Raw genomic sequence first — 26,588 nt, 5'->3', positions numbered from 1 at the left:
TATCTCTCTCTTTACACGAAGGTTTAGATATTGAGGTTTGGAGGAGTCTGAATGATTTCTGAAGTAAGCGTGTTTTGGCTCAGACTGAGAACAGGAAAAGCTCGTTTAAGGTAAAATTGAGGGAGACTTTAAGGTACAATGGAGAGATATGGCAAGCACGTAAGTTAAAAAGAGTTGGTGAGAGGAGAGAAGGCAACCGGACTCCCATATTGCCGTGGTGTGCAGTCAGACAGACCAAGGATGCAAACCCTACAAAGGTCAGTCCAGCTTGGAGTTGTGGAGATGGGGTCTGAACTCAGGGAGGACAAAGGCAGGGACAGAGGCACATTGGAGACAAAAGAAAGAGCAAGGGGGGAAGCAAGAAATAGCCCGGGACATGCAAACAACAGGGAGGTGCAAAGAGACTACTCTGCGCATCGTACAAGTCATCTGAAAGAGAAGGCAACCTCTTTATTAAATCTTGTCTGGGACTGCATTTTTCTTGCTTCGTGTTGGGTTGGAGATTATCTGGCGAAGGTGGATGGTATTGGTCACTTTTTCCAAGCGTTACTGTTGAATATTTAACTCTTACCTTGATATACAGTAACTAACCTTTTTACCAGACAAGGCTTAAAGACAGAAACTAGTGAATCTCTAAGTGATATGACAGGTAAGGATGTATCTCTTGAGAGCAGCAGGATTTTGATAAAGTAACATTCCTCTCAACATGTGTTTTTCCTAGCACGAGTCATGGGATTCAGGGGAAATAGAGCATATTCTTTACAATCAGTGATAAAGATGAGGCTTAGAATGAATCCCATTCCAGTCACCTCAGCAAAGATCATTGCACACAGTCATCCACTCAGCTCCTGCACTGAGAACAGCATGTAGAAATGGTTAATGACTTACAGCTTCACATGGCAACAATTGATCACAATTTCTGAATAAAAAAATATTCACCCTCCAAATCTGGCCTTCCTGAAAATTGCTGTTGCCTAGGTAATGCGATATTTTGCAAATCAGTTGTGCCAAATTAATCAGATAATGTGTATCTGCTTGACTCTACTGGAGTGGTGCTACACAGCTATATACTAAATGAAGACGTCACCTAACAATTTCATGTGACTTACTAAAACCAGACCCAAGATTTGTTTAGAACTTTTAGTGAAGCTGGTACGTATCTGTACTGCCTGACAGCCACTTTGATGGAAATAAATATTTTTTCATGAATATATATATATATATATATATATATATATTAGTATAATGTGATTTCAATACAATATTGTTTCTGACAAGTTGATTTATTATTCTGAACTACTGATATGGCATATACCATACGACCATCATTGTCTGATCACAGCTCCTTATGTAATTCTTATAGATCATTCTTGATCTATATCTGGAAGTGCAGCTTAGAATATAGCAGTGGCCACAAATCAGTAGTGGGCAAGTGCCACAGCAATATATTTTAATATTTATTCCTTTCACTTCAGTATGTAGAACTCAAAATACACACAACATACATTGAATCTTCATGTAAACTTCTGAAAAGAAAAACATTTATTGTTCTTCTAATGTGGAACCAAATGTGTAAGAAAAGATTCTTCAAGAGTGATCTTGACACTTGAGTGCTACAAAGCTTTCCAATATTGGTTGATGCTATTGTAAATCAGGGAGTCTGATGTGAACAACATTTCTTAGAACAAGTTTTTTTCCAGACTAGGACCTTTAAATATGAAGTTTGTCATTATGCAGCCAGTAAATTACCTGATTTTCAAATGCTGGTTACCCAGGACTGTATCTATTCTGCTTTAAAGGTTCATTCCATTAAAGGCAACCCACACTGGAAAGTCAGGTCTTAAGGTCCCTTCATGAGGGAAAACCACATAGGATGCCCTCAGCCTATTTCATAAGCTCTGTCAGCATCTTCTCTTAAGGACTTTTTAACACTCTCCCTGCACCCCGTCCTATCTGTATCATGATCAAACATACCCCCATGAGACAACTGATAGTTTCAGATAACAATAAGTATCTCAGAACAAAGTGAAAGGAGCTGAAAAGCCTCTGCCAGGGAACAGATCCTGATAACTGATTCACAGCTGTACCAGATTGTTTAGCTCTGCTTGAGAGGCCCATACAGCCAGTCTGTGCACTGCATTAGGCATCCTGATGGGACAGAGCAGAGAATATGCCGGAAGACCTGAGCTATCTTGGTGCTTCTCCCCTGTCATTCCACACAGGCTGTGTTCATGATGGCTCCAACAATTTTCCAGGAGGCCCCAGAAATGGCTGGGGAATCTAAACCTGGCAATGGCCCCCTAGCATAGGGAAATAACATACTGCGTAGGAGCTAGCTGTTCCTGAGGAAGTCAAATAGCAAAAGACAGGTTTTACTATGAGCATCTAATATTTTCTATCATCTGTCCAGATTTAGCAACTAATACAGAAAAACAGCAGCATAATCTATTACTGATATTGTATAGCAAGTACAGTGGTCTAAAGTTATAACTCATCCTATTGTATTTTCCCTACGGTTTTATAAAATCACCACAGGCACTTTAATGATAGCAAATGGTTATAAGGCAAGTTTTATCTCTCATCTGGAAGAGATGAATCAGTCTACTTTTATACAAAGTTAATGTTTAAATTATTCATTTCCTAACCAGTCATCAACAATAAGTGTTGCTTTGCAGCCAGGGGATAGGTGCACAGACAGGAACTACAAGCCCAAGTGTTTCTGTAAGGTACTTGCAGCCAGCATTTCGGCACTACTGATATTACAGTTCTGTAGCTGGTTAGCCACTTGCTGCCATACGAACCTAAAGCTTCTAGGGCCCTAAATGTTTGCTGATAAAATCCCATAGGTACTTCAATTTCTGCTGCTGGGCACACACTTCATGAAGGGAGAATCAGGCTTGCCCAACATCAGACCAGGGCATTCGTGATAAAATACGCAGCTGAAGACAGCTTTTGTCCCAAACTATTTTCCTGAACTTCAGACTGTCTCTCAGATCCAAGTAAGCCAGTAGATCTTGAGGACATGAATCCTACAGATGATTTAGATGGTTTCAAAGATGCTCAGAAATAAAGAAAAATCATCTGAAAGAATCTAATGGAGACACCTGGAAATTACTATTAGGATCACCGTATTTAATTTGAAACCACTTGAATGAATAATTCCAGACTGGCGTTAGAAATTAGTTTTGCAGTAAGAAGAAGTTGTCTTAAATTGACACTTACAGGCCTGGATTAGAGCTCAGCTACATTTCTAAATCCAATTTCTTGTTATCTTTAAAGTTTGTATTTGGAATTGTTTATGATTTTGTAACGAAGACTATTTTTTGTGCAGCATACGGAGTGATAATGTAAAAGCAGAAAAGATGAGAAGAGTTAGAAAGTAGCCAGTTAGAGTTCTGAAAAAAAATCCAGACTGATTTCTTTTAGCTTACAACGTTATATAAAGATTTCAAATTTAAAAATAGATACAAAGGTTACTCTAAATTTCAGTGCACCCAGCTTAACCTCTCAGAATTCTGCAAGCTTTGGGAAGCATTTTAGACAGACAACCTAGGATGAAAGTGTAATTTCAGTCAAAACATATCACTACACTTACTTCAAGTTAATTAAGGAATGAGTTGCTCAGAGGTATAAATTTTCACAATAAAGTGTTTCATTTACATTCCACTCCACTGTGAGAGTGCAATTTTGTACTATCATAGTTATAGTACAAAAACTGTGAAACTTCAACAGAAAAGTTAACCTTTGCTAGAAGGCTGTAACATCTCATTGTACATTTATTTACTGGTATCTTTTTAAAAAAGGAGCACAGTTTCTATCATATTTATTATTTCTTGTGAATGACTTCAAGGGATGTCATTCTTCTGATTTAAAGCAAAACCTGGAGGCTGGTAGTTTGATTACTAGTAGGATAGTTCAGTTTCTTTAAAGTGATAAAGGTTAAAATCATAAGCAGCCAAGTTATTTTTGTACCCTGAGCTATCTTTTATTTTTTCCTAGTAGTCGTGTAATAAACCCTTTTTAGTTATTAGGTAGTTTAGGTTGAGGGAAAAGCTTTGTGTGAACTTCGACTAGATTGCAGAAAAAAAGATATCTTATATCTGCAAAAGATATAAAATCAGAGTCAGACATTGATTGTAATTAGGGTACTTAACTCTGTTTCCACTCCAGATTGTATGACAAGTGACTGAAACAACTCTATGTCTGCTTTCCCAGTACAAGAACAGCCACAGGAGTATTAACTTCTATATAATTAATATTTTAAAAGTATAATATGCATGGAATGTATTAAAATGACATTTTCTGAATATAGTTCTCTCTTTACTGCAAGGTTGCATTGCTAATTGTCTAAAAGCATTTTTAACAGAGACTTAATATTACAGATTATAGCTTGGTGGGTTAATCAATCTGTGCTTTTGCATTTTGAAGTTACAATTAATTTTGGAAAAGTGAATACTCTAGGAAATGAATATGTATCAGGGAGGAAAGAAATCTGTTTCTTACATTATAGGCCAGCAAAACTTTGCAAATTATCCTGAATGTTAAAGTGCATGTCTCTGGCTTATTTATGGAAAGATACAGTTTGCATTTAGTCATAAAATGTCAGTGAAATAACCTTTTGACTTTGATCTGCCTTTTGGGTTATAACTTAGAATTTCTCAGTGATAATAACTTTGGTGGAGCATAAGCAGGAAACTTAAGCTAAGTTCTCCAGAAAATCAGAATTTAAAATGTCAAAAACATAAAGGTGCTTTGTGTTTAAATTTATAATTATCTTTCTGTTCAGGCTGCATAAATGATTTTGACAGGAGGCTTGAAATCTTTCTTTCCACATGTGCTAAGAAGAATAATTCAATGCAACAGACTCAGTAATATTTCTGGGATGGCGGAGGGTAAGTAAACCTAAGAGGTCTAAGCATTAAAGTGACTCCGTTTTAGATGCATAGCTACGTGTTTTCATTCTTTGTTTGTGAAGGAGTGTAGGGATATCAAAAACACTGAAGTAAAACAGAAGAAAATGTTGACTTATGTTCTGTAGTCACTTGGGTGGTTTTGAAATCACATTGTAAGCACCTGACACTGTGTTGTTAAATCATAAAGGTAAGTCAGAGAAAATATATCATCCTACCTGAGTAAAGTACATGGACTTTGTTTTCAATGTTTGTAAGTGCATCCTCAGCTCCCAGTTGTGTCACTTAGAAATTATGAATGCAGAAAACATCTGAAAAAATCTTCAACCCAATCTGGCTTTTCCTGAATATGTTATTGTCGCATTTGTAGGATGACATACTATGTTCTTCACAAAGACCTTTCTTTACTTAGTGTATTGGATGCACTTTGGGGAAAAATTAGAGACATATAGTTACAGAAGTGATTTTCTGCTTCATTTGTTGCAGAAGTTGGAAGTTACTGATTCAGCAAGACAGGAATAAGGGGGAGGGAAAAATAGTTTTATACTCAGATATCTGAATGCATTCTGAAAAACAGATTTCTGTCTTGCCTCTCATAGCTGGACTTCCACAGAAGCACAGAAGGCTGTGTCATTGTTCTGATCACCTTTGAAATGTAACTTAATTAAAATACTGCAGCAACTAATTGATCAAAAAATCTGTATGGACTAAAATTAGTATAAGATAAGAACATTAAGGGTCACTTTATAGAAGCATAGTGAGTCTTGAAATTATGGTTTTCTTTTCCATCAATACGTAAGTTGAAAAATACAAATGGAAAATATGTTATAATGTTAAGAATCTGCACTTTGCCCCAACTCTATTTTAAAGTGCTTGTATTGCTGCAATAGTTTTAAATGTGTTAGTTTTAACGTTAGAAAAATGTATTGTTTACATACAAAAAAAGTTCAGAATTGTAGCCATGAGCACACAGGTCCGTTATGCAAAAGCTAGAAAACTGAGGGTAAGCAGAGTTTCTGAGAATCCTTAAAATTGTTTTATGTTATTGGGTGATATACTACTAAAATAGTTATTTCTTACTGCCCTCACTGTCATTCACCAAAGAAATTAAAAGCTCTTTCTAAACTTCTCTGAGTTAGGACATGAGCATGATGAATTAACGCATGGGTTGATCAGCATGTCCAGCTTCACTAACGTCGCTCATGAATCTATGCATAATGATGGATGTGTAATGCAAGTATATGCATAAGCTGATATGGGAAGGGAAAAAAATATCTTTTCATCTCTAAAGAAAGGAAGGATAGTTATCACGAGGAACAATAAAGAGGTCAAAGAGTTATAGCAAAGCTTCCTGAGTTCATAGAATACCTGAAAGTTATCTACAGATTCAGTCTGTCAGATGTGACTAGTGTTTTATCTTCGGTGTTGTCCGAGTTGAATGCACTGACTACAACAATTTTTTTAAGAATTCTTGGATATCACCAGCAAAGTAAAAAGTGCCTGCAGATTTCACATGGATGATGAGGAGTGAAGCTGAGGGGTAACTGAATGTGGTATTTTATTCAGCTGTACATTTAGTATGTTTATTTAACAAAAATGTATTTCTGTATTTAGCAAGAAACTGTTTCTGTATTTAGTAACTTTTGCTAGTAATAAAATGATTTTTTGTGCTGCGTTCTCCCAAAGGAGCAGTTTGTGGGCACATTCAGTATGCAAATTCATGCTTACTTCAGCCTTCGCCTTGCATTTTTCCAGAAGGAATAGAATTTTATATTTGGTTTCTTTGTTGGCTTTGGTCAAGAGTAAGATTAGACTGATTTTCTACAGCCTTTTAAGGTAGATCATTCGTTTCAACTAAATGATTCCCTCTTGGATGACAGACTACCATAGTATTTAAGAAAGCAAGAGCTGCCCTGCAGCCTCTTACTCGCCTGTCTGATACCAGACACAGTAATAACTTTTCAAGACAGTATCACTATGGCAGTTAGGGACTGTTAATAGGCAGTTTTATACACTGCAGACCAGTTGTACTCCAAATTTGCACTCTGTATTTGAACAGCTGGTGTTTACATGCAGGAAAATAAAAATGGCATTGGTATTAACTACAACTCTTTAGAAAATACATTTTTGCTAAATGAATGAATGTGAGCTTTCTTCATTGATACTCACTGCAAAAACATTCCTGTCTTAAGAAGCTATTGCTTGGTAGTACTCAAAAACCTTTTAAAACAAAGTTGATTCCAAGCGAAAAAAGTGTAGCAGTTCTGTTCATTTTAGGTTTTTTTAATCAGAAATGGTAGAAATAACTGAGACTCCGTGTGACAGGCAAGAGTTTATTCCCGAGCTGTAATTATGTCTGTTAAATTGGAGCCCACAGTAAAATTCTGTAGCCAACGAACTTCTAAGAGTGGGCTACATAACATCAAGATACCAGGAGTTTACTGTTGGACTGGCCATGATTTATAGCTTGGTATTAAGTGAAGAAAACTGTTGAAAGCCTTTCTTTTGCTCTGTACTAACATTTGCAAAGTAAAGCATTATAGAATATATATATATAGAATACTAATTGCCCAGGCTAGGTAATAAATTACATTTATGTATCAATTAATAGAAGTATATATTATAGTAATTGTGCTGTCTTCATATTCTAGTACTGCCCATGTCTGCCAACTATTTTATTAGCTGTGAACAACTTCGCATACAGAGTACACCTGGCTATGATTTTTAAAACATTTTTTAAAGTTGTTTAATTATGGAGTTCAGAACCAAAAATTTCCTCTAGGTAATTTTTATAGACCATCTGAAGAAATCTGTACAGAAAGGTTGCTATTTCACAAACAAGAAACTGAATTAATAACCAGTCTTTACTACTTCCCACAATTTCAGGCTATAAACAGGCCAGTGTCGTGATTTTGCACAAGTCCCTGGCTGATGACTTTGAGAAGTTTTGCCATGCAAATGCTGGAGCCCTGCCGCTGCTGTACCGAAGCAAACCAGGTGATTGGAAATGTCCTTCTCTGAGCAGTGATTCTGATATCAGGTAACTACGGACCAACTCTGCTTCTCAAAGTTCTGCAGTGAACGCTGGTGGTGATTAGGAGGGTCTTAGGAAACAGCCTGCTCACACTGTTGTACGTTTTGAACAAGCTTATTTTCTTGGAGTTATACCTTTGAATGCAAACTGTGCATAACAGCCTAATCATCTTGTTCTTGAGAAACATGGTAATTGTAACTATTACCAGTATTTCTCTAATACAAACGTGAAATTATGTAATTTCTAAATATTTTGCAGTCCGAGCCAGCAGAATTAAATAAGGTTTTACCTTTGTTTCATCAAGCAGTAACACAGGCATGATGACCACCTGATGCTTGTAGGGCCTCTGAAATGTAAAAGATGTACTCTTGTAGTAAATGCTTAAAACTAGACTTAAAACAACTCCCTAATTTTTAAAGCCATGAGACAAGATACAGATAAGGGACATTTACCTATAAAACACAAAACTCAAAAAATGTACTGATTACTGGCTTGTTTTTGTGCAGAGTAAGGTGTTTTGGAGGGTTTGCATGTGTTTGTTTCATTATTACTCAGAAAATAAATGGGTAAAGTAAGCTGTGTCTTGTGGTTTGGTGCTGGATTAACGTAAATAAAAACAATCTCATTTTCAAAAAAATACAATAAAGCTGTGATAACTTCTTACTTCACTAGAACTGACTGCCTGCAGTACAGAATATATGAGCACGGAGCTTGCACTGGATCACTGAAAAGCCTAAAGGAGTATTCTGAACAACTTAAGGACATGGTCACTTTTTATTTAGACTGCAGCTTCTCATTTGAGAAAGCGGCCCAAAATGTTGGCATTCCTGTGAGATATGTTGAGCAAAAATGTAATGTAAGCATGTATAAGGTAAGTATATACACACAGTCTTTGTCATAACTTTGCCTTTGAGTATTTGTCCATATTCACATTATGTGCATATACCTGTTGCTCAAAATCAGAACTTCTTTTCCTGCCTGTGCAGTAAAAACTTCAGGCATGTGCCAGTGCTGAGTGCATAAACATACAGAGTGAAATATGCTCAGCCTCAGTTCAGTGCTTTTCTCAACTTCCTGCAAGGCTAGTCTGCTTTTTTATTCAATGTGTCAGCTGATGACCCGTGCACTATTCTGACCATGCCTTTATACATGTCCTGCTCTCCATACCAGCTCTGGCTTGCAGTGGGAATATTCCTTTTATGAGCCATGACAGTAGCAGTTTCTTCTGCACTTACAACAGCCACATTTTTGGATTTTCCTGTGAGAGTAGAGCCTCTAAACTGCCTATTTGCTATGAAACCAGACCTGGGACAGAAGATGTTCCCAAAGACTTGAGGTATCTACAATAGCACTGAAAATTATAACTGTGCTCAGCATGTTTATATAGTGCAGATTCTAGTGCTGGCCAAAGTCCTAGAATAATTCTGGCTCCAGGAGGCAGGCCCTTTAGTATTAAGAACAGTATGCATCTACATGCCTTTTCCATATAATTTAGATGCTGTTCTATGAGAGAAAGGTTATTGTTTTCAGTGTTATTGTTTCACACTCTTTTTTTCTATACTCCTGGTCAAAATGAAGGTGCAAAAGTATCTCATGCATAAGTCCTTCTAGCAAGCTTAAAGAAACAAAATACAGCTATGCATCTGCTTTTACCATTTCTAAATTGAGAAAATTTCATAGATTATAGCACGCCAATACTGTGAAGAACTGTACAGTATGTTTCTTCAGTGACAGGTATGTTTTTTGTTATAATGATTGTTAATGAATGTTTTCTATACAGCTCTGTCTACATATCTTGTTTATGTTCAAATGCAACTCAGATATCAGACTGCTTTATTTCTGAATAGAAAATGTGCTTTAGCATCCCAGTTAGCGAGGATGATGGATTCCATAGGACCCTTCTAGAGGCACAAAAGATTTTGTATGTGTGGAACTGGCACGCCAGTTCTGTAGAAGCAGGTACGGCCGGCAGCAGGAGTTCCTGACCCTTGTGTGTTACAGAGCACAGCGTTCCCCTGGGTTCACATACACAGGGCAGATTCACACCAGGTAGATTTGTTGCTCTGTCATACTTTTTACAAGCTTTTTCCCTTTCTCTGTAAAGAGCACACTGTTTTTTTCTGACAATATTCAGAAAATACTGAGCTTACCACACTGTATGCTGCATGGGCCAGAGCAAGAAATGCATAATGTTGAAAATGTTAATGATCTCTGCAAAGAAGCTCAAGAATAGAATGTTTCGCTCCTGTACTGGTGAATCTTACAAAAAAAAATACGGCAAGCTAAGAATTTTTTTTTTTTTTTATTTTTTTTTTTAGGAATTTAAAATGAATGTTAGAATGCAGCCTTTCCAAACTCAAATCCAGCACAAAGTTTTAGACTTATTTCTTCTAATGCTTTAGAAGTATTATTCAATATTCCTGCTAACACTTTGGATTCTTTTGAACTGCCAGACAGCTGTGCCTTGCTACAGCGTTTCTACTTTTAGCTGCAACTTAGTAGTCACAATGAGACCTGTTCCGGAAAGCAAGTTGGAAGCAGCTGTTCAAGCAACATCTGGGTTAAAAGAAGCCCATGGAGCGCCAATTCATATGGGTGACCCTGGTCAGTGCTTTTCATGTTTCACTCTGCATGCACTTTACTGTGTATAAAAATGAAGGATGGAGCCACAGGAAGTGTTAGGACTGAAATACCTACACCAGTCTATTTATTCTGTTTTAATCCTTTCTAATGGTTCACCTGAAATGGGGGGACGGGGGTGGGGAATGAAAGAAAAAAAAGGTTTTGAATGAGCTGAACTCAGATTTCATTGATAAAGGATAGCTTTCTGATGTAGATAAGTTATATGGTGGGGTGGTTTTGTTAAAAAAGTGTAATCATGGTTTTCTAAAATGCATGCATTTTCATTTATATGTGAATACTTTCTTGCTGTCAGAGATTTAAGTGACAGGGTAGAAATTATTGACAGCATGGGGAGAAGTATGTGTGGATGCATTTTGTATCTTAGCGGATAACTGTGAAAGTAAATACTGCATTATTTTTAAAAATACTGAAATAGGATACACTGAGCACAACACTTAAGACAGAACAAATAGAAATATGACAAGAATATATATTTTAAAACAATCCAGCTTAAACAAGTGTAAGCCTATTCTTTGCAAGGGGTGTGGGGAAGATTAAATAGGAAGTTGTTTAAAACAAGCAAACAAACCAACCAACCCAAACTAAACACTGATGATATGAAGATGTGTCACAGTAAAAAATATAAACAAACAACCCTCTCCTGACAGAAATTTGTCCGTCAGTAGACTCATGGGCTGCCTATGCAGAAGGATCACATTGCAGAGCGTGGAAGTAGATGTCATTAGTAACAGTGCACCCCAGTTACATATTTCATCTGAGTGCTTAAAGCTGAGGAACTAGTAAAAAGTTCTTTCTTTGAGCAGAGATGATTGGGCAAGCAAGAGTCTCCACTATTTAATTTTAACAGAACAGAGTAAATTATTATATATACAGATTATATAAATTAATTCCAGAAAAGACAGTGGTATATAAGTGTCTGAAGAATTTAAAACCAAGGGAAGAGAGCAAGTGCTCAGAATGACCCAGAATATTACAAGTACTTGTTAGACTAAAGCTAAAGACAATTTATTGAAAGCTGCATAAGAGTGAGATGTAGTTATCTAACCCAGAAAGGTGAAAGATGGTTGCTTGTTGCTGTAGCTAAAGACTGTAGGAAGCTAAGGCAGTAGAAAATATGTTCTAGAAAGAACCCATTTTGCATTGCAGTCATATATTCTTGTTTGCAAATGTTATGAATATAATTCTTCTGTTGATAGAGAAGATTTATAATATCTTGGAAACTCAGCATACACGCCTAGCTCGGGTTTTGTTGCAGAAATAAACTGAATACATTTTTACTGATGTCATCAAGCACAAAAAGAGAAAACAAGTCAGGTCAGGTTCTGGGGACATGCACTCAAAGGCAAACTAAATATGCCACTTCACTGGGGCTTGCCACTGTTGCAATTCCAGCTTAGTGTCATTGAATGATGTTTGGGGTCCACCCCTCCAGCGTTGCACTAGAACAGCTTAATTAGAATCTCATTGTTTATTCTTGATCAATTCCAGGTCTGCTGGGAATAAAAGATCTTTCCAAACCAGATTATGGAGATCCAGTTCACCTTCACCCTGGTGATATGCCAGTGTTCTGGGCCTGTGGAGTAACAGGAGTAGAAGCCATCATCAGCTGCAGTATGTGCTGTACTTGAAGACTCTTTTAAAATTATCCTTCAATTTCTTTTTCACCTTTTTTTTTAATGTGGACGGAACAAGCTGGCTGATGAGCAAGCTTGATTTTAGGGTGAGCTAAAAAACACCCCACAAAAACAAAAAAAAACCTCACACCTTTGTCAGGACTGTTTTGCATTGTGAAATGCAGGTGAGCCTTCAAGGGAGTTACTACTGAAATCACATCATTTTTGAGTATTTTAAAAGCAGAAACCTAAAGCTCTGGCAACATCAAAATGTCCTTTTTAAGTCTTATTAAAAACTAGAATGTTAAAGGCATTCTTTTTTAAGCTTATCCTTTAAAAATGTTTTTTGTATATATACGTATTATATATATAACACCGCATTAAAACAATAAAGGGAAAAAGGATAGAAAATAAAAGGCAAAAAAAGGCAGCCAGAAATCTTTGCAAAGTGGAAATGGATTGACCTGGAAAATAATTTGAGCTTTTAGGTTTTGTTCTAAGCTGAAGTGTGACACACTACAGAAATGAAGCTTTGTCCTCTGCACAGAGCTGTCCTGCACTGTATCCAGTCATTTGTAACAGGCGTGAGCACAAAAGGCAAAGAAAACGCAACTAAAACATAGTGACAGTATTATATAATGCTCTAAATCACTAGTGTGGAATGAAATCTTGTATTATGTAGTAGTTCTTACTAAAAGAGAAGCTTAAGAGCCATAGGCAGCGTAACTGGGAGAGCCTTGAAAGGTCATTGGCTTTGTCCTGCTTGCAGGATCTGCTGCATCCTTGTTGTTTCTTACAGATGTTTAGATAAACTGCTCTCAACACCTGCTGTAACTACATTCAGCACTAGGAGCAGACTTCTTTTTGTTTCTTCCATACAATCCCTTTTCTCCAGTCACAAATCCAAACTGAAAATCCCACTCTTTCCTGTGTTCTCCAGCAGTTGTATTCAACTTTCTCATGCATCCTTGTTGCAGGAAAATGAGAGAAAAAAAATTGCCAGCCTCTCTACAATCTGCTGCCCAAAGCAGCTGTCTGTCCTGCCTTTGCCTGGAACTGGCTTTTACTTTTGTTTGTATCTCCATTTCTGTATTTAAACCAGTTGTCATTGATGCATTCCAGGATTTTTTTTGGCAGTGTGTATTTTTCTGTGCTCATTTCTCATTTAAGTAGCTAAAATTCTGCCATACCTACATTACCCATATTTTAGATGAATCTGCTAGCTTCTCACAACAACAAAAAAATTGTCTGCTCACATAGTTTGATGAGGTATATTAAACCTCAACAACCAAGTTCCCCAATTGCTTTTAGATTGTCTAGACAGACTCCCAACAGATCTAGCACTGATCAAACACATATGTACTTGTTAAAGAAATATCTCCTTCCTTTTCACCATCCAAACAAAGATTTCACTTGTACCAGTTGTGATTTACCTAACAACATACAAATTTTTCCAAATCAAGTATAATCTAGATCAAGACTTCTGAAATTAGTATAAAGACAACAAATATTTTCAGCTTAAGGAACTACTATGATGGCAGGTCTAGATAAGCTTATTGTTCAGCAGGGTTTTATATGCTACTGGGTTTCCCTTTATTAAGGCTTACTGGTCACCTCTTGTCATTATTCCTTGTGTAGGTCTCCTAGCTAGGTCAGCAAGACACTGTGCAGAGATGTTATTCCCCATTTTCTTAATCTGATAAAGGACTACTCCTAGCCAGCAGGGAGTAGTTGACATAGTTTTGTCATATCATATTACAAGGATATTCAAAGGTACAAGAGAAACACTGTAGATTCCAGCAGCACTCCAGAACCTAGAAAGTTAATTTATTCTTACAGATACAATATCACCAGCACACTGTGCAAATTTAAACATTAACTTATTCTTATGTCAATGCGCTAGTTTTCTTCATGCACGTCAAACACAGTTTTCAGATTTGCCAATTCCCAAGAGGCTTCCTTGGAGGGTATCAGTGTTCATTTTCTAAATTGCCTCAAGTTTATACGAAAGAGAATATTGTAGAAAACCCCGATCTCGAATACCCGCATAAGCTTTTCAAAAGCAAAAACATTTTCAGATGTATATGCATAGATTTCTTTCTCAAAATGTATTAATTGCTGCAGAGTAACTTAAAATATCACCTGTTTTTATGATCTAAGTATCATCAGGCAGGGACTCTGTGTTACTAAATTTAATAGCTTTTTGTAATTTTATCATTCTGATACTTCAATATATTGCAATAACGTGTTTAATTGAAGTTTTTTTCACGCATTTTAGGAGCTCCATTAGCATTTACTCATTCTCCCAGCCACACGTTCATTACTGACCTAAAGAACACTGTTCCCGTCAGATCCTCAAGAGAAGTCCCACAAGTCCACTGCATTTCTCAACATCCTCTGCATTACAGCATGGTGTCAGTAGAAGCAGCCCAAAAGATAAAGACACTGGAGACCCTAATTGGAACAGATCCAGGTAAAACCAGAATCTCTCTTCCTTTAATGGTTTTGTTATGAGGTAGACATGACCTATCCTGCTTGGTTTGAGATATTGATGAAGTTCAAGAGCACAGCAAGAATCTAAAGGCAATTTAAAGATTTTAAAATTTCTTTGTGGAATACAGTGAGTTAATATTACTGTGTCTTAATTTTTTTGTTACTGTAATTAATGTGAGAGTCTGACCAAAACCACTCAATCTTGTGGATAATGGAATATGTGATCTTGATGACTGAATACTCACAAAGCGCACAGAAGCATCAAAGTTTGTAGCAGACTGGAGAGACCAAAAGGAATAAGAACTGTTACTGAATAAAACTGAAATTGGTATGTAAAGTACAGGGCAACTCCACATGCTAGTAACAGCTACACAGGTATCCACTGTTGAGGAAATAGCACGTTTCTTTACATATGCTCCTACCAGAGAATTCTAGTAGTTGCATGTGCTTTTCAAACACTCCTCTCTGATGGGTGGAATTACATCAAGCTCTGCTAACATATTCATCACTGAGGTGTTGTGTGTTGGACCAATGCAACCTGATCACCACAGGAGGTTGAAGTAGGGCTGCATGTGTGCACAAGGAAGATGAGAGGGAAATAAAGGCAAAATGAATAGCACAACCATTACTAAAATACACATGGGATTAGTCCCCTCTGTCTGCTGTAAATTCTGATCTCAGTTTCCCATAAATGTTCTGAAATTCTCTGTAGGCAGTAGTGGAAAACAGCTTACACCCAGCTCTCCCAAGCTCTGGGTTTGGGCTGTGTGCATGTGTTTGGGTCTGTTTATTTTTACTCACAAGGCCTCTCCTTTTCCCACTCCCTGGAGTTCAGCTTGGCACAATGCCATGCTCTGCGAAACACGGGACCTAACTTAAGAGTTAGCTAATTTTGTTGCTAAAGGAGAGTACAGTTCTCAGAGACTAATATTCCATGCTTCTATTAGTTTTGTTCAGAGCTTTTTTTCTGTGTCCACTATCTGTGTATCGCCTGCATGTTAGGTAGGGGGAACAGACAGAGGAATAGCAAAGGGGATCATGAGGACAAAAAGATAAAAGTGCAGGGGAAAGGTGAGAAAGATGAAGATACGAGGAGGCTAGAAACCAATAGTGAGGACCTACCTTTCCCTATCATCCCATGAACATTCCTGCACTGTCAGCTTGTGTTTCTGAGTGCCAGGGAAGGGCAAGGGGCTAGGAAGCATTTGAACAATGGAAGACATACACTGATAACACAGCATTGCCTCTTCAGGAACCAACCCACAAGAAGAGACATCTGTTAATATTCACCATCAGGTAACATGGTTCTCTACTACAAGATCTTTTAGCAATCACCTGGGTACTACTGTATTGAGTTTTTAAAGTCCCCTGGTAACTTACAGTGTTCCTGAAACCTCACTTCTATGGTTAATCATTTCATTAAGTGGAATTTATTTGGGAAGCAGCACTTCCCTAAGGGAATAGAGTTAAAAAGAATCCAAGGGCCAGCCTGCTCATTTGAAATCTGCATCAAAACTTCTTAGATCTGGGATGCTTGAGTTGCAATCTACCTTCAGTGGCTAAACATGGTCTAGCATGCCCATTACCACAAATGAGAGGAAAACAAAGGGCCAAAGGAAAGGAAACACTAAGCAATAATTGCACAGAAAAGAAAAAACTATTTACACTAATACCTAGAAATCCTAGATATAGTAATTTTCAAAAGCCAGTTAGCTGAAATTCTTAACCTGGAAGCACAGCCCATTATCTTCATTACTCATATCCTACGCCTTCCTAGGCTTCCTGAGGAAATTGCCCCAATTCCTGCCTTGACCAGAGGTTTTTCTTTCTCTCTCTCTTTTTTTTTTTTTTTTTTTTTTGTTTTGTGTCACTAAAGTATTCAGGTTTACCTACACAAAATCTTTGAAAGGAAAACAATATATTGACGTGTACTGCTCTCTTTAAAAACACTTTTTTAGGAGACCGGGGTATAATTCATCTACAGTGCCCGGACGAGCTGCTGAAGGCTTCCCTGTCCCTCTCCCATGCTCGGTCAGTGCTGATAACAACTGGATTTCCTACCCACTTCACTTATGATCCACCAGAAGAGAACGATGGGCCCCCGGGAGCCCTCGCTGTTGCAGCTATGCTGCAGGCCTTGGAGAAAGAGGTTGCCATGGTAACAGATCAGAGAGCCATGAATCTGAATAAAAAGATTATTGAAGAGGCTGTTCAACTAGGTAAGACACATGTTTTTATCTTGCCAATTCGAGACAAGGTTTGCTTCAGTTAATCTCACTGTCACTTAGTACAGGATTTTTTTTTTTTCTCCAGAGAATGAACTAGAGTTCATCTTTTAAGCTCTGATCAGTGTTGCTATGATGACATTCTGTTAAACCTAGCTGGCATCAAGTTAATGCCCACGTGTCTGGGTACTGATTCTGGATTAGCTGTTTGCGATGAATTCTGGATGTCTGTTCTTATTCTTGTAGGCCTGTTTTCTATCTCAAGGTCCCATTTACTAGTACTAGCAACCAAACAAGTTTAACTTAAGGATGGAACAACCTTATCAAGACCTATGTAAAAACATTGAGTCCTTACTATTCCAACTGTTTTGCTTTCTTTTTTTTTTCTTAAAAAAAAAAGTTACTCAAACACGTCTCAAAAAAAAAACAACAAAAAAAACAACAACATAGCATCTGAATTGTATTTTGTTTTGTTTTCCTGTAGGAGTCCTGAAGAGACCTGTCCCTCTACTGAGTTATCAAAAGGAAAGTGATGATTCAGCTTTAATGTTTTTGTGTGAGAATGGGAATCCTGGAAGACCTAGGTACGTGTATTTAGTTTTTAAGAACAGGTCACAGCTCTACTATGTGAAGCTATAATAAAAATAACGACCATGATCTAAGAAGGTGTAATGGCTACAAGTGCATCCTTGAGACCTGGAATGAACAGAACAAACTTCAAAGTGAAATACCGGTATTGGAGCACACAGAGTACAGAATTCCATGTTGTTCTGCAATTATGCATTTCTGGAGTACAAAAAAAAGAAACAGTACTTCATAAATCAATAGCTGTTTTCCTCTAAAAAATTTCTAAGAGCTTTTCAGCTGTTATTCCATAGATGTAGATATATACACACACAAAATTTATTATTTTACCGGTTTTTAAATCAGTGAGAAAATCAGAAAGGAGAAGTATTATGTCAGAGTCAATGAAAAAGCTAGGAAGAGAGCTGCGTAGGGTGTTCACTTTCTAGAGCTTTGGCTCAAGTCTGACAACTGGGGAATCTGATCTGATTTACTGAAACGTCATGTGTGGAAGTGTGGAAGTGAACATCCTATTGTCTTTAGGCAGCCAAAGCCAAAATTACAAATGTATGCATGCACTTCTCAATATTGATTTGAACTCTTTGTATATTCAATGTTGAGTATACAGCATTGGCCACAAATTCAGATTTATACAAAGTATGTGATTAGGCTTAATGCACTGGAGAATTTGCTAAGTAGATGTACACGCATTTCGTTACTTAACAGGCAGCTTACATTTCCTTTAATTAGGCGTATGTTGCTCATTTTTATTGATCTTCCTTGTAAAGCATTTTAATGTCATTGCTTTCAGTTTGTTCTCTAATGAAAAGATATTTCACTCTGGTATTTGCTTCATCAACTTACTCAATTCCCATTTCTTTCCACAAGTTAGTGTATGCTACATTTATGTGCATGATATTATCTTCATTTTTATGTATTGCTTTAAAAGTGTGGTTTATAGCTATGCATAATATAATTACAGCCAGTTTCTGTTTCAGTTGATCCCACAATTCCAAAAAGCTCAAGTGTTTAAAGTGGACTAATCTCCTTAAGATCTCTGCAGTCACTGTAGATGCCCACCCACAAAAACACAGAGTAATTCAGCAGAATTAGTAACCTCTTGACAGCAAAACTGGAGAAACAGAAGCAAAATAACTCAATTCTAATGTACAGTGGCAGAACTGAGTGCTAAAATTCTGCTTAAAATGTAGGACATCTGCAGTACATCTGTCTACTTTCATAAATAGCAAAATAGCCATAGACTTAAAGAAAAATTCCCCAAATTTAAAGACCCAAAGAAAAAAACTCCCTAACTGGAAACAAATGAACATTTGCTCAGCAATGTACTTTAAGTAGATACTATATTTACATTAACAAGGATTGGTATGTTCATTAATTTGCTGCATTTTTGTTTTCTTTGAAAACACAGAGACATACTAGTCTTACAAGATATTGTGTATTTTAATATGAAACGGAGCAAGGCCAGGTGGCTGACCCGAAGGGTTGCTGGTTAGAAGGATTTCAGGAACTTCTCAATTTCTTGGTGACAAACGTAGTTTGAGGCAGTTGCATTAAAGCTATAAGGAAACTAGACTAACCTTTGAAAAAAACTGTATGGAATTACAATCAGAGATAATGAAACAGCATCCGTGTTTTACCTTGAATCCCAGACGGCCAAAAAGCAGAACCCTGCACAACAGAAGCAGCAGCCAACAGAAGAGTTTGCTGTGTCAGGATCACAGCTTTGACTCTCTTTTTTCACTTGTCTCTAACCAGATTTGATCACCTGATAGCAATCGAGCGTGCTGGGATGGCTGCTGATGGCAATTATTACAATGCCAGGAAAGTTAACATTAAACATCTGGTGGATCCCATCGATGAGCTATTTTTAGCTGCACAAACCATTCCAGGAGTCAGAACAACAGGTATGTGTGAGTTTGTGTGATGTTCTCAGAAGCAAGAGAAGCATAAACCAAGAACTCTTACTGGAAGTGAAGGGGAGCAGGAGGCAGGTGCTGAAGAGCCACGTGTGGGCTACAGCTGCTTGTTGTGGTTGAATTTAGAGACTGTTGCTAGAGAAATTGTAGGGGTTTTTATTGAAGGGTTCTCACAACCAAAAAAATGAATGAGTTGATTTCAAATGTATTTAAGGACAAAAAAAGCAAGCCCAGATGTGTGTAATTTTTATACATCAGTGTGCATACACACTTCTCTAAATGTAGTTTTTGTTACTGATTTTATTCTTTATTCTGTGTATGAAAGGCATCTTAGACAGCAAATGACTACTGAATGGAAACATTACATTTTAAAATATTAGAGTTATTTCTATGATTGTTAAACCTGTGTTGAAACAGCAGTATGGACAAAATCTTGGTTTATATTGCCTTTCAGCAGTACATTCTCTTGAGTGGGATTGCAAATTTCCATGTATTATAATAGTGCCTTCTCTAACAAAATATACATATACAATTATAATCTTTAAAGGAGTATGTTGTCCTTCCTGCCAAGCCTACATTAGCATTGACTTAATGGTAATATTAGACAATGAGTGCTTTTATCAACTCAGTGCTCCTCTCTTTTGTTAACAGTCCTTTTTCTCCTGAAAATTTACTTGTATCTGGTTTCAAAAGAATATGCTATAGATCAAGGATTTCCATATATATATATATATAAAGTGTTGTGCAACATCTTTGTACAATCAAATTCTTTGTGCTACACTGTGTGGCCCAAAACAGAGTTAGGAGATACATAATCTATATAAATACTAGAAACAAAATTAGAAATAAGTGCCCAGTCTGATTTCAGTCACATCAGAACCTGTCTGTTGATCTGGGTTTTTTTATTCTTGTAGTCCTGTGGACTCACTCTTAAGTATTACCAAAACCAGTACAACTTTTACTTTCAGTAGCAATGGTTTTCAAATGTTTCCACAGAATTTCAAGACTTCCTGCAGAAATAATGTGTAATCTGATTTCACTATATTGGAATCATTTAAAAGCTGTATAGCAGAAGAGTTCACTGGCAATTTTTGTTTGTATTAAAACTACAGTACATTTTACTTAGATTTAATTCAAATTTTTGTCCTATTCCTAAGGAGTAAGTTTCAACATTCAAAAAGCAGCACTCTAGATGGCACTCTGTTGGCAATCTCAGCAGAGAAGCCAAAGATTGTCTGAATAAGGATAGGAAAAGCTCTCTTTCATAAAGATGTTTAGAAAAATGCCTCAGAACTTTACCTGCTGCAGTTAATTTCAATTATTTTATCTCTAATTTTAGACTGTTAATACAAGGACTTCATCTCTCTAGCTACTTATGTAATATCACATCCTGTTTCCTTTAATAAAAATACCCTCATCTCTTAAAATATCTCCCAGAGCAGCTCAAAGTACATTATTGATTTGGTGGAGTATAGAGTGTTCTGCACACTGGGAATTTGAATCTGTTCAGCAGAATTTAGTTTGATTTAAACATTCTCTAAACATTCAAACATACTATGAAATGTTGTTAATTAAAAATACCACCAACTTGTGAATGAGAAAGAACCAGTGATCCAGATTCACTTTGTCCCATTGCTCTAAAGAGATGTCTGCATAGAACATGATTTAACAAGTCATAGGCTTCAAAAAACAATGAAGGTGTCTGCTCTGATCTCCTGTGGAATTTGAGTACATGGATATTCTACACCGGAGAACTAATTGAGTGTCTGTAGAAAAACAATGTGATTTTTCCTTATGTTGTCTGTTACATAGTTAATGTTTCTCATTTTGCTTATTACACTAACTTTTTGTGTTTGTTTCTTTACTTTGATTACAATTTCTTGGGATTGCTGTTGGATTTTTCAAGATATTTCTGCAAAACCTAGCTTAACAAGGCACAAATCTGGGCTGTGGCCTTTGTGTCTTGTCTCTCATTACTGGTGATAATTTATTACTACTGATTATGATAAATTTTTCCAGTAGTTCTATCTTTGATTTTCTTCATGGTCAGTTGGAATTTGGAGGCATGAGTCTAATTCCAAAATAAAATGCAAATATTGTACAGCACCCATTTAGGATGGACTACTCAAATAACATTATAAACTAGAAAAGGAGTCTAGAAAGATCAAGTTTTCAGCCTTACAGAAGCCTTTATGTACTGTGCTCTGTTGCAACAAGTGCTGGGTCAGTAGGTGGAGAGCAGAAATATTAGATACATGCTGATTAATTGATGTCAAGTTTTGCATTTAAAACAAGAGCTGTGTCTAAAAAAAAAAAAAAAGAACAAAACAAAACAAAAACAAACCACCACCAACAACAACAAACCAAACTGATCTAGGAGTTGAACCACAGACAAATAATGAACAATGCCTATAATTGTATGGGTACTGATACTATAAAAAGTCATACAGTGAGCAGAAACCTTCAGGAATATACAAAATCAGAAGACAGGAAAGGCTGAGGTTGGAAGGACTCGTTTTCCACGAAAGATTGAAATGAAAGCTGAAGAGATGTTACCAAAACCACATGCTATTTTTTTCAGCTGTCATACAATGACATGGTTATATGCTATTTATAGAGGAGCTAATGAAAAGCTTTCCAAAGTACTACATGAAAAAATGTGGTCACACTTGTTTCTCTTTCATATAAATGATTTTTTAGCGCAGAAGACTGACGTTTCCTGCATTTTTCGTGAATGTAGTTTCAGAAAACAATGTAGTCAGTGAAAACTTATGTGGAAGATCCGACAGAACTATTTTTCCCCTGCCTGGAAAGTGCTGAGCTCTTTAGGAGAAGCTATTCATCTTGTCTATTTTCAGACGTCTATATTTGAGACGTCTGCCTCGGGTGAGGTGAATGGAGTGTTTGAAGGGTCTGTTCCTCTCTGCTGACTTTCAAAGAAGTCCAGCTGACTGGATCATGGGTAGGTGGCTGCATTTTGTCAGGTGAAGCTCGCTCTGGAAATGAACAGTAAAATGTAGAGCTCTGCCCACGTGTAGAGGAAGAAGAAAAAGAGAAGGTGTGGGAACATTTTTAGTGCGGTGTTCTTTTCCCCCCAGTGTAGTGCTGGTGGGATCCATCCACAGCAGGAGATCTACTGGCTGTGTAACTGTCCTGGGGACAGGACTTCTACAAAGACAAGAAACAGCAAAGCAAGGCTGATACAAAACACCCCAAGGCAATGGATTAGTATCATTCAGTTAAAGCAACTGTTGATGATCTTCAAAGGACAGGAATTCATTTTAGCCTTTTAATATAATATTAAGAGCAAAACTTTGGATTTTCAATAATCAAAACATTGTGTGGATTCTTACAAAACAGTAGTAACTATCATATTTATATGTTGATAGAGGCACCATGACTGTCATCACCTATTTGAACAGTACTATCAACACACAGATTTTAGAAAACACCATTAAATCCCAACACCAAAATAAATGTGAACAGATTATTTAAGCAGATAAGAGAGTAGCTGTTTCATGGAAAATCCTTTTACATAAGTTATGTGTCACCCAGTTATGTTCCCCTGGACTACTTACATTTGAGGAGTTATATAAAAAATTGCTGCTGAGAAATAAATTTTCATTTCATTTAAAGAAGAAATTTGCTCCAGACTTATGTGAGATATTTATGCAGTTACCAGAAGTGTTAATTTATCAGTTTTCAGAGCTTGAAGTGTAAATTATAAATCCTGTAATTTCTCTCCTGTAACACATTCTATGTATTAGAGCACTGTCACATTTCAAATGCAAAGATGATACACTGCAGTGAGGACTTGGAGCTCTTAACTGTTCTGTTTCCCAGACATTTCCTAGTTTTTTTTCTGTGAAATCTTCAAACTTGAGAAAATGCCATTTAGACTATTAGGTGAAAGAGTAATGTTAATTTCCATTTAAATAGATCGATATTTTTCTGTGTGTGTGGTTTTTGCTTTTGTGGTTTTTTCTTTGTTGGTTTTTTTTTTTTTTTACACATAGATAAAAGACTAAAGGTACTATCCAGATTTCAGTAAAGCTACTAGTTTATGTCTTATCCTCATCTCCAGATCTCTAAATGACATCTAACAGTTTTATGTCCCAAACGTAGGGTTGCCTAGAATTTTCCTGAAATAAGTCCCATTGATTTTACTGAAATCACTGAGACCTTTGTTTCCTTGACCAACAAAAATCCAGGCCCCACATCCTGAAGATATGAACCAAAAACAACACACACTAGCTATTTTTTTTCATAAATTACTAGAAAAAATGAAAACAATTACACAATACACAGGGTTGGGCTCTTCGTACACTGTGGCATGATGATAGTGATATGTATAAAACAGATTGCCAGTGCAGTAAGTCCTACTTCTGCCAAAGTCCTTACATTTATTTTTGCTTATCTTTCTGCAATAATTGCTACTTTTAGTATCTTCTTCTAATTAAAGCTTTTAACACACCAAAGTTTTCTATGCTTGCTTTATTATAAAATCATAGACTAATTTCTCAGGTGTATTTTGGATTTATTTTCTGTCTCCTTTCTCTAGTGGTACTAATGTACTCATGACAATGCATTATATCAAAAACTCACTTAAGGCCTTCCATAAGTTAACTATCTTAATTCTGTCTGCAGTTCATGACCACTTGAGAATATTTGTTTCTTTTGCCTGTGCCAGTACAGCATCTATTGCATAGATACGCTTACAGGTGACGCTTTCAGCTTCCATCTTCTGGTTTTAGACACTTTTGATTAAAAAGGATAAATCATCTTGTATGGAGCCATCAGCTTTCACAGAGACTCTGGGGAAGACACTGGCTGCTTTCTAAATGGATTGTTAGTCATATGCTGCGTTCATACTCATTTGGTCTTTTTCTCTTTTAATTAAGGTGTTGGAGACGGAGGAAATGAATTAGGAATGGGCAAAGTAAAAAATGCTGTAAAGAAGCACATAAAAAATGGAGATATTATAGCTTGTGATGTTGAAGCTGATTTTACTATTGTAGCTGGTAAGGGATTTTTGGAGGGTGGGGAAGGTGTTGATGTTTGAGAATGCAATTGACAAGAAAACAACATGTGTCTTTCCAACCAATTTGTATTGACCCTTTTTTTGTATGACCAAGTCATCAGTAGCAAACAAATCTGTATTGTGTCTAATTTCTAAATAGTTAAACAACTACAGTTCCAGTAGGAATGACTGAAAATTGAGGAAGTGCCATGAAGAAAGTGCATTTAATTGTCAATGATAGAGTAAATCCTGAATATTCTTTAAAAATCACACCTTATGTAATAACTGTCACACCCTGGAAAGGGAAGTGAGGTGGAGGTTTGGACATGTTTTAACACAGAAAACTACACACACTAAAAGAACCTGCACGTTTTTTGTAAATTTTGCTGTTCTGCATCTCTGGAAAAGGCACCAGGCAGCAGAGAGAACTTCTCAAAGCAAGTTTCAAATCTAATGCTCTCCAATACACTCTTGACAAAGAAGCTGTCAAACAAGACCGGGTGGACTGATTTGATAACAGCATATAGAAAATGATGGATAATAATTATATTAGAATATATTTTTTGTATGTAATACTGACACCAAGCACGCATCATCAAGACACAAACAATCCGTTTCACCATGGCTTTAAATCTTATAAAATAGCTGAACTCTTTAATCAGTCATTATTTGTGACCAAAAAGGGATTCTCTGCAGTAGTACACCTGACCCGAGTGAAAATTTACCTGGTTTGGCATACTTTATTAAAATCTTCTACCTCTGTGTGGTAGAAAGCAAAAGGTACCAAGTGGTAGCACAGCTTCTCATGGTTCATGGACGTCATGTTCAGCCAAGTGGAATTGTGTTATAGACCATGCCCATCTGAGTTATTGCTTTGTTGGGAAGACAAACCACAATCTAAGCTAGATGGAAAGTTGCAGAAATTCAATCTGAAATGCTACGGAAACATTTTAATATGTTAAGCAATTGTGCATTTCTGAAACAAGCATTTCAAAGTCATGTCAATATTTAATTCATATCCATGTTCCATTTTGCCATCATGACATGAGACTCAGTTGTATGTGCTTAGTGACTTAAGCAGGTTGGGTGTTTTTGCGATAACTGTTGTTGGGTTTTTTTACAGTTTTGTTTCCTGGTGTCACTCTTTTGCAGGAGTCTCTAACTGGGGAGGCTACGCCATTGCCTGTGCTCTGTATATTCTCAGCACTTGTGAAATACACGACCGCTATCTGAGGAAAGCTATTGGGTTCCCACAGTTATCAAAAAGGATGGTCTGGCTGTCAGCGCTTCCATCGGTGACCAAGGTGATTTCTGTAGGGCCAAGGAGTTGTGACTTGCTCATGACATGTAGATGGAATCAGCCACCAGCCACTAAATCCTGCCTAGTGCAGTTCAATGGTTTTACCTTCATGAGGTCTTTTGGTGACTTCTGGGAATCAGTGGTAAATGAGCAGCAACACTGTACTTACAATACTCTGCAAAGGATTCAAGGCAGATTGAACATAAAAATCCTCAAAAATGAATGTACTCGTGTGATGATGGGACTTCAAGCACAAGACAGCGATACGGTTTTATGGGCAGTGCAAGATATCCTTGATTAAAATTCCCTGTTCACTTCCTTAGCATCGTTCATGATTTTATAGATCTCTGTTACATGCTCCTTCAGATATCTGTCTTCCAAAATCAAAAGTCACAGTCCTGATAGAGAAGCCACTCCATACTTCTGATCTTTGCACCTTGCTTCTGATCTTTCTACCTTTTCTGGTTGTGTTAGATCCTTTCCATAATTAGTTTTGAATGTTTCTAAATTAAAGTTGGAGAAAGACTGCAGATTAATATTTTTAAAGGTGTTTTCACTAATGCAGCCCTGAGCTTGTGATATTCTGGGAATGCAAAGGTTTCAGACTGAGAAAAAGTAAAATAACTGCAAAGGGTGAGAAATGACTGTGATCTGTGCTCATCCTGCTAAGCACATGGCTCTATTTTTAACTCCACATTTCTTAAAAATAAAAACTCACTCAACAATCAAGTAAGGTTTGTTCCACCATATTTGTAGTAACTCAGGAACTTCAAACTTCCGTTTTATTGGCAAAATAACTCTATAAAGACCTAGACAAAACTGGCGAGTTTGTGACCTCCAAGAATGCTA

The 26,588-nt window shown here is 36.9% G+C and overlaps 1 protein-coding gene across 4 annotated transcripts in view; it reads left to right on the top strand.

Annotated features, from left to right (window-relative positions):
• DGLUCY (D-glutamate cyclase) overlaps nucleotides 1-26,588 on the top strand; it is an 80,365-nt gene that overhangs the window by 19,340 nt on the left and 34,437 nt on the right. For 3 of the 4 annotated variants that reach the window (XR_014184543.1, XM_082057572.1, XM_082057573.1), the window contains 11 exons: nucleotides 4,787-4,892; nucleotides 7,797-7,950; nucleotides 8,617-8,815; nucleotides 10,398-10,548; nucleotides 12,076-12,198; nucleotides 14,479-14,673; nucleotides 16,652-16,912; nucleotides 17,403-17,502; nucleotides 19,259-19,407; nucleotides 24,321-24,440; nucleotides 25,592-25,743. Coding sequence is in view for 3 of the 4 variants with exons in the window: in XM_082057572.1 (XP_081913698.1) it covers nucleotides 4,796-4,892; nucleotides 7,797-7,950; nucleotides 8,617-8,815; nucleotides 10,398-10,548; nucleotides 12,076-12,198; nucleotides 14,479-14,673; nucleotides 16,652-16,912; nucleotides 17,403-17,502; nucleotides 19,259-19,407; nucleotides 24,321-24,440; nucleotides 25,592-25,743 (1,701 nt within the window). In the remaining variant the exon portion in view is untranslated. The remainder of the gene's footprint in view (nucleotides 1-4,786; nucleotides 4,893-7,796; nucleotides 7,951-8,616; nucleotides 8,816-10,397; nucleotides 10,549-12,075; nucleotides 12,199-14,478; nucleotides 14,674-16,651; nucleotides 16,913-17,402; nucleotides 17,503-19,258; nucleotides 19,408-24,320; nucleotides 24,441-25,591; nucleotides 25,744-26,588) is intronic. The other variant, XM_082057574.1, reaches the window with a different exon arrangement.

This window comes from Streptopelia decaocto (assembly GCF_964273445.1).
Source record: "Streptopelia decaocto genome assembly, chromosome: 7".
NCBI lineage: Eukaryota > Metazoa > Chordata > Aves > Columbiformes > Columbidae > Streptopelia > Streptopelia decaocto.
The sequence above is the reverse complement of the archived record's forward strand: the minus strand, read 5'-3'. Positions and strand labels throughout refer to the sequence as shown.